This window comes from Mauremys reevesii, linkage group 11 (assembly GCF_016161935.1).
Source record: "Mauremys reevesii isolate NIE-2019 linkage group 11, ASM1616193v1, whole genome shotgun sequence".
Lineage (NCBI taxonomy): Eukaryota > Metazoa > Chordata > Testudines > Geoemydidae > Mauremys > Mauremys reevesii.
Window position 1 is genome coordinate 26,906,133 of NC_052633.1, and position 13,792 is coordinate 26,919,924.

Here is a 13,792-nt window from a genome sequence, read left to right on the forward strand (position 1 = left end):
CGATAGCCGAACCTCCCTGGTCCTTCTTCTGTTCAGCCAAGCTTAGGATAGTGCAGCTACCCATTTGTCTTGTTATCTCGCAGTAGGCCCCGTACAAGCACTCTGTACACATCTCAAATGGTAGGGTTAGACTTGTGCCAAGCACTAACCGGGTTCACATGCAGCAAGGAACCTTCCCCCGAGTGCCCCTGAGCAGAGCAGGACACGGTGCAAAAACCATGTAAAACCAGCACCTACAACAGTACTAGACCTCCTGGAAGTGGGTGGGCAGTGGCCCTTGGGGTGGATGAGAGGGCATTGGATTCTGCGCTCTTGGAAAGGGTGACAACAGCCATCATGCTTCCTGTAATTCTCAGGAACGCTGTGCCTGACCCGATAGCTCTTGCGGAGGCAGTGCATCTCCACACCACATCTTGGCTCACATACAACTGCCACATGCTAAGCTTTTTGCCTGTCAGTTTCATCAAAGACATGAGAACTGGAGTGTTTGGTGTGTACTAATAATGGACTATTTTAACGCTGTGCAACCAGGATCATTTTCAAGAGGACCCAATACAAATGGCAATGACAATCTTCAACTGTCTGAAGGAAGAAAGGAAAATACTGAGCAGCGCCCAGTTGTCAGACCAGGTAATTCCTTCTCTCTCTTTAGCTGCTGCAGTTCCAGCCACTCAAATAGAGTGACAGATTGAAAGCAGAACCATATGTGCTTTCTCCTCTTGCCCATCACCTCCTGTTTTAAAAGAGGAAGCTTGATCGGGTCTATCACAAACATCCACCACACAAGATGTGGTTTGTTTTAAATTGTTTGCTTGCCTAGGCATTGTTTAAAGAAAAAGGAAGTCAGCTTTTTCCCTGTGATGGAATTCAAGGCCTCAGTTGTCTTTTTAGTCCAGAGCTAGATGAGACTTACGAAAAGAAGCCAGTTTGTTTTTCTAAACTGGATTTTATTGTGGTGTTTTACTTTTGATAATGGACTCACAGTGGCCTAGCTTGCTCATATTTACTTTTAATTAGGTTAAATTAGGTTAAATGTAAGAATAATATACAGTTATACCATTGCTATGGTAAGGAGAATATTTAAACAACCTTATCAGGTTTTATTATGACTCACCCATAAGACTTGCCTTTGCCCTAGCCTGCTTCCTTTCTGCAGTGTACCCCTCTCCTTGCCCTGTAGTGACCACCTGATCCTTCCTACTTTTCTGTAGCTTCTCTCTGTGATCTTGATGCAACAGTCTCTCATTTTTTCATTTGCTCTCTAAATATGTCTTTACCATCTTGTGTTTTCAATGGGGCCCTTTCTCTGCCCACTAAATTAATAGGTAAAAACATTGAAAGGAACCAGGGTGTTCCCTTCTTCACCTGTTGGAGTAAATCTCCTTGTTTTTCCTCTCTTTCTTTTCTGGGACTAGTCACATTTTTTTGGTAATAAAGATTATAAAAAAAAACCCCACACTGACACATTTGGTGCAGACAAAGTGCATACTGCAAAATGTAGGACCTCAGTTATTAGATAGTAATAGATTACTTACTTGTGATGAATCAGTACTTGGGTGTTACAGTGTACTGGAATAGGCCAGTTTTGAATTCTAAGTTATATAGATGTAGGGAGCCATTGTGATAACACACAAAGAGCTCCATGTCATAAAGCCAAACTGTAAACATTCCAAGCACACAGGAAAGTCCCTTTTCATATCTCAAATCACAAACAGTAGGCAGGTAGCTTTCATGGTCTGACTTAAAGGGACTTTTTGACAAGTTTATGGGATCATATACTTCTTGGAAAACTGTTAAGTACCGAGTTAATAACTGCACAAAACAGTAGTTCTTACAGCACATGTTATGTAAAAAAGTCACCTACGGTCTGAAGTGCCTTGCTATACCTATTTCATTGACTATTTCATTGCCTTGCTATACCTATTTCATTACTACTGGAAGGAGAAGCAGCCTGTCCTTCAAGTGTCCTGGCTTTTAAGTAGGATTAACTACTTAAATTATTTTTGGATTCAGTTTCAAACAGTTACATCCACCTAAGATATCTTTCTTTATATTTTACATGCACAAAAAGTCAACTGTACACCAATTTACAGAATTTTTTGTACAAATGCCTGCCCCATTCTTACTCTTCATGTAAATGCACGTTAAAAGTCCAACATCTGTACCAACTCTTTATAAAAAAAAAAAAAAAAACCCAGCCTTCTCAGATGTTATATTATCTTTATATTATGTCAGAAAAATATACAAAATAAAATCATTGCTTGCCAAAAACAAGTCACAGAAAAAGTATATTAGAAATTATATAAAGTACAATGTGTCACCCAAAAGGCGAAGTTTATAAATTTTCACACACACACCAGTCCCTGTCCTTGTTACAGCCTTCCTCTATTTCCAGTTATTTAAACCTAATTCTTTGACTATGATGTGTATAACAATTGCTCATGAACTATCAGAACAAAGTGTGCTCTGTTAGAGGCTTCATTATGGCACCAAATACACTGTAGCTTGTGTTAATCAAAACCAGAAACCCAATATTTTTGTTTTTGATCTCCTCTCTACTGCAGATGCAGGTGGGGAACATACAGAATACTGTAATGCTGGACAAACAGAAGGAGCTGGATATGAAAGTCAGGAGTGTGAAGAACAACGTTGTGGTAAGTAAAAGTCAAAGTGGGACTCCAGGCTTTGCTTGGGGATCTACATTTAATTTTTCTAATAACAGGAAAATATTTTCGGTGTCTAAGTTGTGAAAGGGCAGTCGTGAGTTCAGCAGAATGTTTGTTTGTTTTGCAGCTTTTTTACCACCAGTAAAATGTTTTAAAAACTTTACCTAATCACTTTTCAGCAGTACTGAGATGCAGGATGTCCCCAGTGCCTGTCATACTGTGGCTGGAATCAGATTTTTAGTTTAGTCTTTCCCAAATTTCAAACACAGCAGGAGAAAGTTTTAAAATGAGATGGATGGATAGAGAGATTAGATTGTCAGATATCTATCTTAAGTGACACTATAGAAGAAAGGAGTTATTTTGAGAAATCATATATAGTTCACTAATAAAAAATAATAGAAGCCAGATCGTGAGCTTTTATAAATCAGACCTGCCTCTATGGCTTTTCCCTGCACATTTTTTTTTAAATAACTTCTTAATCTTGGTTGATAATCTTCTGTAGGACAAATCCTGTAGTGCTTACTTTGACTTTCCTGAGAGTTTTCCTGGGTGAGGGCTGAAGGATTTGTCCCAAAATCTTTAAATACCATTCACTGGCCAAATTCTGCCTTTATGCCATGCATGAATTCTCCTCATCTCATTGAAGTTGTGTGGGACTAGGCAAGGTCAGACTTTAGCCCCATTTTGTTACAAGTGCACTTTCCATTGGCAGAGAAGGCAGTGATTAGTTTGCGGATTTTCTTACTACCTTCTTTTTGCTTTGAGCAGAGGGTTGGACTAGATGACCTCCTGAGGTCTTTTCCAACCCTAATGTTCTATGATCTCTAAGTAGCTGGTACCACAGGATTGTCAATCAGTAAAAGTCTCAGATGATCAAATCTATTTGACTAACTGTGTTTTACAATGTTGATGCTTTGTAGGAAGTAGAACAAGACATCAAGACTCTAGAGGATGTGCAAGATGAATATGACTTCAAATGCAAAACCTTACAGAACAGAGGTGAGATTCATCCATAAGAAATCTTAAGTATAGTACAGAAAAAAAAATCTATTAGATTGTACCAGAAATCAGGATTTAGAGACAGCCAAATTCAGAGATAATGCAAACGGTGGGTAATTTTACTTGTTCTTCCTTCTTATGGTATGAAAAGTCATCCCTAAAATATTTCATCTCACAATGCCCACTGTTACGTAATGTTGGAAAGCCTCTTGAATACAAGTCTAAATGTTCTTTTGTCCTTTGCATTGTTACTAGAAACACCAACTTCAAAACCCCATGAATATTGAGACAGTTCGGCTCTAGATTCTATCACTGGAGCTTGGGCTTCTCCCTGCTATTGTGTATTTGCTGCATATATAAGTAATTTTATTATGAAATTACCTTATAACCTTAAATAAAGATGCACTTGTAAACCTCTCATATATAGAGAATCACAAATTGAGATTACATATTCACTATATAGATCCCTGTTTTCAGTCAGTTACTAGTTTTGAGATTAAAATTCTTTATGGGCTAAAACTTGACTGACTTGGTCTCTGCTAAGGAGTTTTTCCCTAATATCTTAAAGTTTGGAGAAGGTACGGATTTCTGTTTTTGAGTTAGAGGAGCTCTCTCTTCTCTCCCCTTTTGCCTCTGCAAAAGGCCCTGATCCTACACCATTTAAGTTAATAGGAGTTTTGCCACTAACTTCAGTAGAATTGGGACCAGCGTGATTAAAGTTGGTTGGTTCTGTTCTTAAAACATTCTAAAAAGACTCCATTTTTCAAAACCAAAGTTGGAAAGTGACTAGCCATTAATGAGGATTTGTCATCTTGCATGTTTTCAAAACTCTTGGCTTCTAAGAAACAAAGTTACTGTTTAACAAACAAATTGTTTAGTGTTAGCAAATACAAAGAGTGTTGAACTGAAGAGGAGAGCCATCCAGAGAGAATTGGATGCCACTGTTCTATTTAATTGAACTTTCAATATCAAAGATGGTGAAATGCTTCATTACGTGACTTGACTGGTTATACTGGCATGAGTAAAGGATGTAGAACTGGCTATTTGTTCAAAAGTAGAACTTCGGAGTTTTTGAATATTTTTCTAAGCATTAAACAGCACAGTATAATCTGGAGGCTGGCCAGTTGAGTAATTTTGGAGATTCCCTTATCTAAATCCCTCATGAAACCTGGGTGTGAAAGTAATTGAGAACTACAGAGCTTTTAAATTAATCATTTCAAGCAGAAGAAAGGATGTGGTTTTCCCTTTCTTGAAATCTGTCAGCAGTTCCCAAGTCACCAAACAGGAAGAGACAATGACAGGCTTTTCCCTCGGCACTTTGTACTGACTCTGCTGCCATCAGCTTCTGCAGACTTCTGAATGTCTAACTGAAAGTAAAAACAATTTCTCCCACCCTCCCCCATTCAAAATATTTCTTATTCTATTGTTTGATTTTATTTTATAGAAAATGAGCCCAGTGGAGTGGCACAGGATGAATATAAGAAAGAACAGCTTGTCCTCCAGAAGATGTTTCTAACACTTGACCTTAAGCGAAAGGTGATGCTCCAAAATACTTTAGTTTGAAAAGATGCACATTTGTTCTCTTTGGCTTGGCTTATCATAGGATATAAAAGAACCATGGTTTTAGGCAAAGAAGCAGCTTGATTGTTAATACCAGTTTAAATGTTCTTTTGCCCTTTGCATTGTTATTGCGAGTCCAAACCTCTTAAAGCAATTGCACTGCTCCTATTTTAGGATTTTTCTTACTAAACCAGCCTTTTCATTTTGAATACTTATTTAACCAGCTAAAGCTGGTGCAATAACTGGAAAGGAAATGTGTCATATCTCATTAGTCATGCTAAAAAGTGCTGTCTTTTTTGTTTGTTTAAACCTTTCTTAAATAGTCATACATGTCTTGTAATCGTGTGAGCCCCAATTCTGCAATGAGTTTAGACTGTTGGTTATGAAGCAAATACTCTACTGGTTGAGGAAAAAGAACAGCTCTCCAAGTTCACATTAGCAGAGTAGATTTTCTATCATTCAGAATTCCTTGCAAAGTTTTGTGAGATGCAGCATTAATTGATAAAGCAAATAATTAAATGTACTTAAAATATAACAATTAAACAGAGGAATCTGATATTCTTTTTAGGAAGTGGTGAGCAAAATAATAAATCTGTTGAATATATCAGAGCACACACAAAGTGCTTTGATTAATGAAGAGCTTGTTGAATGGAAGCATAGACAACAAATTGCTTGTATTGGTGGCCCACCCAATGCCTGCCTTGACCAGCTTCAAAACTGGTAAGTCTCTACATCACAGTTGAGCTGACCCCAGGGATTTTGAAACATGCCACGAAGGAAAGTCTGATAAGCAAATATATTTGAAATGGGCATGCTTAGAGATAGAGTATTTTGGCTCACAGTCAATTTACTGTTATTAAAATTGTAACTTTTTTATCCACAAGAGAACCAGCAAGCATATTTCACTGTGCTCTTGAAAGTTATATAATAATGTGTTGTATTCATTCTTTTCAAGGAAGTCTGAAGAAAACATTGACTGCCTTTCTCGTATAACTTTCTGTACGTGAAGTACAATTTGCCTTTTTATGTTCCAGAGGCCAGATTGAGCCTTGGTGTTAATGTTGAAGTCCTCTAGGAAGTATTTGTTCTGATAAATGTAGTAAATTGACACTTAGTTTCCCCATCAAGGACACATTACAGCAGAACCTCATTTATCTGATCTAATTGAGACGGGTCAGATGTGATAATCCGGAGAATGGGAAGATGCAGGGCCGCAGCACCATCTAGTGGCAGCACGAGAGATCGCTTGCTTCTGGACCTGTGTGCATTGGTTGTTTGGTTAATAGGGAGACCTGGATAATGGAGGATTGGATAAATGGGGTTCTACTGTAATTTCCGGTGTAAGATGATGCAAGTCCCACTGAATTTGTCACCATCAGAATGCATCCCTAGAGAGTGAGGGCTCTAATTGGGGGAGAAATATAGTTTTCTTTATTAAATATCATATAAACTACCTTATATGTCATGTTAGCACTCAGATTGCTTAAACATAATTTCCTGTTCTGCAGAGCTAATGCACTGTAGAGGGGATAGAAATCTCCATTATGGCACCAAATGCAGTACAGCAATTTATTTAAGCAGCCTTACAATGCATGCCTTGCTTCAATACACAAAACACGTCCTCCAAGTAACTTGAGGAAATGCTTCCATTCCTTATTACTTTAAATGGGTCACAGTACATACATGGGAAGGAGAGGTGAAGAGGGAAGATTTTGGAGATTTAAATATTTACCTGCACTAACAACAAATCCTTGCCAAACCTACATCATCATCGTATCTTTTTTCCACTGAGACAAGCTCACAAGTTCCTGTGGACTGTGAATCTTAGAAACATACTAATTGGAGACTGAGTACTACTGTAATACCAGTGTTTGGTAACAATAATAAATAAGATGTGTTTTTGCAGGTTCACTATTGTTGCTGAGAGTCTTCAGCAGGTTCGTCAGCAGCTTAAAAAGCTTGAGGAATTGGAGCAGAAATTTACATATGATCCAGATCCCATTACAAAAAACAAACAAGTCCTGCAAGACCGCACATGCAGTCTTTTCAAACAACTCATTCAGAGGTAATGGTTGAATATGCTTGTTTGGTCTGTCTGTGTGAATGGATGGTAGACTTTCCCCACTTAACAAGTCACACACATGGGTTAGTGCCCCACCTACTGTTTTCTTTTCTTCTTCACAACGAACAAACAAACAAACTGAGCTGTCTGTTACTAGGATTTTCCTTGTAAGCTCTCCTGTTTAAGCCCCTGATTTTGCACCCTTAAGTCAATGGGAGCTTTGCCATTGTCTTCAGCGCACATAGAATCAAGCTTTGGCCCCTTAGTCCGTTTCTTGTTTTAGGCTCTAGTCCTGCAGGCTGCTCCATGTGGGTTCAGCCTGGGGTCTATCCACAGAGATATATGCAGGATGGAATACCGTAAAAACTGTCCACCTCTTATTCCCTTGGGTGGGAGTTAGGAGTGCCCTGGGTCAGAATAGCCCTGCATCTCCATGCAGTTATTTATATTCCAGTAGTAATTAGAGGCCCCATCCAAGATCAGGGTCCCACCATACAAATATATAACATAAGGTTCCTGCCCTGAAGTGGTTACAGTCTAAACAGATGAGACAAATGAGATGTGGGAGGGAAGAGGTCCAAAGGGGTAAAGTAATTTGTCCAAGATCCCAAAACAGGTTACTGTCTGAACTGAGAATAGAACCCCCAGTTCCTGAATCCCACTCGAGCACACTAGCTAACCCACAGGTGAAAGGGACAGAAATCAGCTCCTGCTCCATTAGAATCAGTGCAAATGGAGAAGATATAAAGGCCTAAATCTTGCCATTTTCCTTAGGGTATGTCTACACTACGAAATTAAATTGATTTTTATAGAAGTCGATTTTTAGAAATCGATTTTATACAGTCGATTGTGTATGTCCCCACAAATGCATTAAGTCGGCGGAGTGTGTCCTCACTACTGTGGCTAGCATCAACTCGTGGAGCAGTGCACAGTGGGTAGCTATCCCACAGTTCCCACAGTCTCCACCGCCCATTGGAATTCTGGGTTAAGCTCCCAATGCCTGAGGGGGCAAAAACATTGTCGCGGGTGGTTTTGAGTACATGTCCTCAGTCACCCCTCCCTCCGTGAAAGCAACGGCTATCAATCGTTTTGCACCTTTTTTCCTGGATTACCCATGCAGACGCCATAGCACAGCAAGCATGGAGCCCAATCAGCTCACCGTCATGCACTTTAAAAAGCTCGCTGGCGCTGTTTACTGACTAGGTCAGACCTCAGCGCATTCCAGCATTCCCGTTGTTATTGCTGCCTACTGTGTGCTCTATAATATCGGTGAGAGTAAGGGGGAGACGTTTATGGCGGGGTGGGAGGTTGAGGCAAATCGCCTAGCGTCCAATTTTGAACAGCCAGACACCAGGGCGATTAGAAGAGCACAGCAAATACCGTCCTAGAGCCTGACATCCGGTCACAGTATGAACACTTTAAGAACTTAGTAATCCATAGTGCTGCTGATGGATCATTCCGTAACGTTACACTCTATCTCACTTATGATTGTACCAGTTCTGTCCTTTATTATTTACATGCTGTTTGATTTTTAAAGTTGCGTGAAGTAGCTTTCTTTTTTCTTCAAATGGTTAATTTTATTTTTAGTGCTTTTTTTTTTTTTAAGCCCTGATGAAATGAAATTTTTATATTTTTGGAGTTCCATCCAAGTTAAAAACATATCACTTTAATAAGAATAGAGTCTAAGGATTTAGTACCTGAATAAATAGGTACTGAAAGTCCACACAATACCAATTTACTGTGGATAATTGTCATAAATAAATTAGACTGTGCAATCTGTTTTGTGCTGAAAGTGTCGTCACTTTTTAACAGTATTGTACTAATGTAGCTCAAAATGTCCATGGTTTTGTTCCCCCTGCAGTTCTTTTGTGGTGGAGAGGCAGCCTTGCATGCCAACTCATCCTCAGAGGCCATTGGTCCTGAAGACTGGAGTGCAGTTCACAGTAAAACTGAGGTAATTTTTCTTTGTGTTAAGCCTATTACCTCATTGACATCCTGTAGCTGAAAGGGCCGCAAAACCTTCCATCTGGCTAAGTGACTAGAAACAAAATCTAGTGAGCGCTCTGTTTCAGAGAAAGTGTTCTGGCAGCATTTCCCTGGGCCCTGCTTTTCTTCCTCCCTCAACGCATCCCTCTTCCCACTCACTGCTCCACTTCCTTCCAGCTGAGAACTGACCAGGATTCTGTTGGAACCCTCTGACTTTATGCCTTTGGTCATGGGCCTGGTATCTAGTGACACAGTCCTGCCTTCCTAGACAGAAGTGAGTTGAAGGCATACAGTGTAAACCCTTCAGGCCACTTTGATGTGGGGAGGGATGAACCACCATTAGACTAGCCATGAAGCACTAGGCTGTATTCATGATTGCTCAGAGGCAGAGTCTTGGGGAGTAAAAATAAATCCCCTAAACCCTGTCCTCTTCCCTTTAGGTAGGGCCCTACCAGCTTCATGGTTCATTTTGGTCAATTTCACGGTCATAGGATTCCAAAAATCATAAGTTTCATGATTTCAGCTATTTAAATCTGAAATTTCAGTGTTGTAATTATAGGGATCCTGACCCAAAAAGAAGTCGTGTGTGCGTGGAGGGTTGTCACAGGGTTATTGTGGGGGGAGGTGGGGATTGCAGTACTGCTACCCTTACTTCTGCACCGCTGCTGCTGGCAGTGCTGCCTTCAGAGCTGGACAACTGGAGAGCGGCAGCTGCTGGGATCCCAGCTCTGAAGGCAGAGCTACCGCCAGCAGCGGTACAGAAGTAAGAATGGTATGGTGTGGTAGTGCCACCTTTACTTCTGTGCTGCTGCCTGCAGAGTTGGGCCCTCAGTCAGCAGCCGCCACTCTCTGGCCCCCCAGCTCTGAAGGCAGCAGCACAGAAGTAAGGGTGGCATGGTATGGTATTGCCAGCCTTAGTTCTGTGCTGCTGCTGGTGGCATGCCGCCGTCAGAGCTGGGTGCCTGGCCAACAGCTGCTGCTTTCTGGTTGCCCAGCTCTGAAGGCAGTGCAGAAATAAGGGTGACAATACCGTGATCCCCCTAAAATAACCTGGAGACCCTTCTGCATCTCCCTTTTGCGTCAGGACCCTCAATTTGAGAAATGCTGGTCTCCACCGTGAAATCTGTATAACATAGGGTAAAAGCACACAAAAGACCACTTTTCACAAGGGGAGACCAGAGTTCACAGTCCATGATGTGTTTTTCATGGCCATGAATTTGGTAGAGCCCTAGCAATAGCCATTTTATACCATATTTAATGACACTTCCTTGACTAGAACTATAATTAGTTTGCCAATATCTCCTCACCGTTCAGAAGCTCCTTTAGTTTGCGTAGATGTCAGCGAATAATACACTTACTTACTTTGCTTAAACTTGGAATAATTCTTTGCATAGAAGTGGTTAGGAATGGCCTTTCCCTGATGGGTGACAGTCAGTTCCCTTCCAGGCCTAGCCTTCAAAGTTCCTGTCTTTTGCATAGTTCTACAGTTCTCAGTAATACTGGTCTCCCTGTAAGACACTGCTACAGTTGTGATTTAGCATGGGAGCTCATGCCAGATTCCCATTGGTTATAATAGAGAGGAGGTGGTTGGTGGGATGTTCTCCATCAGTGCCATGGACTCTTCATTGCATCCCTATCCCTGGTCTGAAATAGAGTGGAATTGCCTCTCCAGGGCATGCTACAGGGACCACTTGTTCCATTGTTACCTTTGAAAAGTGTTAGGTGGATTGAGGTATAGACCAGTGTATGGTGCGTTAGCATTTAATTATGAGCTGTAGCTTCAGAAAAATGGGGTGAGCTAACTACGCTGCATTATTTGGTTTTGTAATTGCAAATAAATGGTAGGGTGCTCAGAGCCTGTGTACAGGCATTGTTTATTATTCAAAATGGAAAGAATCAACAAATATGTCAAAGATGAGTCATCTTTGTGAGTGGGCAGTATCCAGTCAGTCAAAAGGGACAGTCAAGTTCTCAGTGAATTCTATAGCAAAATGTCTGTTGATTTAAATGGGAGTAGTATTGGACCCAAAAAAATGGAAAGGAATTTCAGATGGGGAAGTCAAAAGTAGAGTGGAAATTTCATGCTGACTCATTGATTTAAAAAATGGATTGACAAATCAAGAAGCCTGTGCAGTTGCAGTCATCTGTACTTATTTCTCTTTCCAGATTGCTGGTGAAGCTACAGGAACTGAATTATAATTTAAAAGTGAAAGTCTTATTTGATAAGTAAGTTGCATCTTTTTCATATCCTGTATATAGTTATGATAATCAGCCCTAGTAAAAAGCACATGAGATAGACACAATGACAGAGTTGACTTTGGACCTTGTTGTACCAGCTACCACAGGAGCCATTTCCCCTATTTTAACTATAATTCTGCTTCCTCGCTAGGTGCAAGAGAACAGTTCCCCATGTCCTCGTCCATTTCTAGTATACCTTTGCACCACAGGGAAAGACGTAGACTCAGTCCTGCAGTGAGTTCCACATAGGTCCCACCCATGCAGAGCTCATTGTAGTACTGGAGCCTTATTTGCTAAGGAAAGTCACTCACTGTGTGGGTAAATTATGTGTGAGCATGTACGCGCATTTCCCATTAATCATATCTGAGGGCAGAATTTGACCCTATACTGCTATTTTCATTCACATACAGCTTTCATTATCAACTAGTCTCTCTCACAGTTAGCAGAGTAGGCATTCCACACTGGGCACTATACAGATGACAAGATTAAACTTTTAAGACAAAACCATTTTTGAGTTATCCACATACAAAAAGAGCCCCCAAAGATAAACATTTGAGAAAAGTCTTAACCGTTTTAAAAAAAAAAAAACAAAAAAAAACCCTACTTCTTCACACTCAAATGAGAAAACTCCAAACAGATTGTTACCAAACTTCCTAAACAAAATTCACCTGTCAGCCAACAACATGCTTGAGATAATTCAACACTATTGCCAAACCCAGGCATCCAAAATCAGGCCTCCAGAAATCATGATTGGCTGGAAAATATTTTTAAAAAATGAACACATTTTTTATTTATCTTCTATTCTTTAGTGTGCAGTGAGGCTTTTCTCCACAAACATTACAAGGGTTAGAAACTTGAACAAAACAAAATCAATCAGATTCTCGAATAATCATCTGACTGCAGGATCTGGGGCTTAACATCTAGTATTAAGAGATTTATGATAAAAATCCATGAGTACTGGCAACACTGTTTCAAGTTAAATGGTAGCTTTTTGTGCTTGAAATTAGGGGTTTAGAATGAAAGTAGCTTATGAACTCTTATCTTTTGCAATGGAGTAGCAAAGTTATAAACAGTGTAGTAAAATGAAGGGCTGTCTTTGATTATAAAGGCACATAATATAAACTTTGGATGAAAATGTTCACTGTGATCTGAAATACATTTAATCTAGTGTACATTTTGCTGTCTTGATTACTGGAGCTGATCAAAGAGTTTTGAAATTTCACTGATATTTTTTTTTGCCAAAAAAATCATTTTTTTCACAAGTATTTTTACCAGTTTTCAACCAGTTCTTTCAATTACAAATGTAAGGGAAAATAAATCTCTCCCCCCCAACCCCCAATGTGTGTGGTTACTTTTGGAACTTACAAAGATCTGAATCTCCTTTGCAGGGACGTGAATGAGAAGAACACAGTAAAAGGGTATGTTGCACCTGCACTCTTCCCATTTTTTTGCCATGTTGGGTATTTAAAAAATGAATTAAATTCTTATAACTCTCCCCCTCTCTTTGTGTAGATTCAGAAAATTTAACATTCTGGGAACAAATACAAAAGTAATGAACATGGAGGAATCCACTAATGGAAGCCTAGCAGCAGAGTTCAGGCATCTGGTGGGGTACACTTTTCTTGCCTTCCCACTTTTAGATCACTGTCTAATATGTCTTAAGTCACTGTTTGAAGAAAGCATTCCTTTAAGTACTGACTCTATACTGCTTTAAAGTGCCACTGCTTTCTACCCTAGTGGTACCAAATAGCCAAAAGTCCCCTACATAAGGAGTTATGCCACTGACTTGAGTGAAAGCAAGACTGGGTCCTAGGAGATCTGGAGGTCGCACTCTTTATAAGCTGTTACTACACTGGAAAGTTTTTACTGCCCTGTGGCCTGAAACAAACATTTCCTAATGAGTTGTAATGAGGGTATCAGTTTCTTTGAGGAAAAGAGAGGACACCTGCAGCAGTGGAGGCAGTAGGGAGAGAGTTTCTGCAAAGGATTTTGCAGCAAGCCATGAATAGGGAGGTTCTAGATGTATCGGGAAGGAAAGGTTAGAGCTGAATTGTCTAGGGAAGGGGCTTTTAAACAACAGCCCCACAAATTTAGCAGACTAAATAATCTCACTGCCATGCTGATTTAGGATGGATACTGGCTACCCTTCCTATCTGGAGAGGAATGAAATGCAAATGGAGGATTCTTCTCTCCTATATGCCTAGACCAAGGGTGGGCAAACTACGGCCCACGGGCCACATCCAGCCCATGGGACCATCCTGCCCAGCCCCTGAGCTCCTGG

The 13,792-nt window shown here is 40.2% G+C and overlaps 1 protein-coding gene across 6 annotated transcripts in view; it reads left to right on the forward strand.

The window, feature by feature from the left end:
• The window catches only part of STAT1 (signal transducer and activator of transcription 1), a 45,386-nt gene that overhangs the window by 7,655 nt on the left and 23,939 nt on the right, over positions 1–13,792 (forward strand). For all 6 annotated transcript variants that reach the window (XM_039494596.1, XM_039494599.1, XM_039494600.1 and 3 more), the window contains exons 4-13: positions 532–630; positions 2,565–2,654; positions 3,587–3,665; positions 5,110–5,201; positions 5,794–5,945; positions 7,132–7,290; positions 9,149–9,241; positions 11,440–11,499; positions 12,900–12,929; positions 13,024–13,117. In XM_039494596.1, the coding sequence (XP_039350530.1) occupies positions 532–630; positions 2,565–2,654; positions 3,587–3,665; positions 5,110–5,201; positions 5,794–5,945; positions 7,132–7,290; positions 9,149–9,241; positions 11,440–11,499; positions 12,900–12,929; positions 13,024–13,117 (948 nt within the window). The remainder of the gene's footprint in view (positions 1–531; positions 631–2,564; positions 2,655–3,586; positions 3,666–5,109; positions 5,202–5,793; positions 5,946–7,131; positions 7,291–9,148; positions 9,242–11,439; positions 11,500–12,899; positions 12,930–13,023; positions 13,118–13,792) is intronic.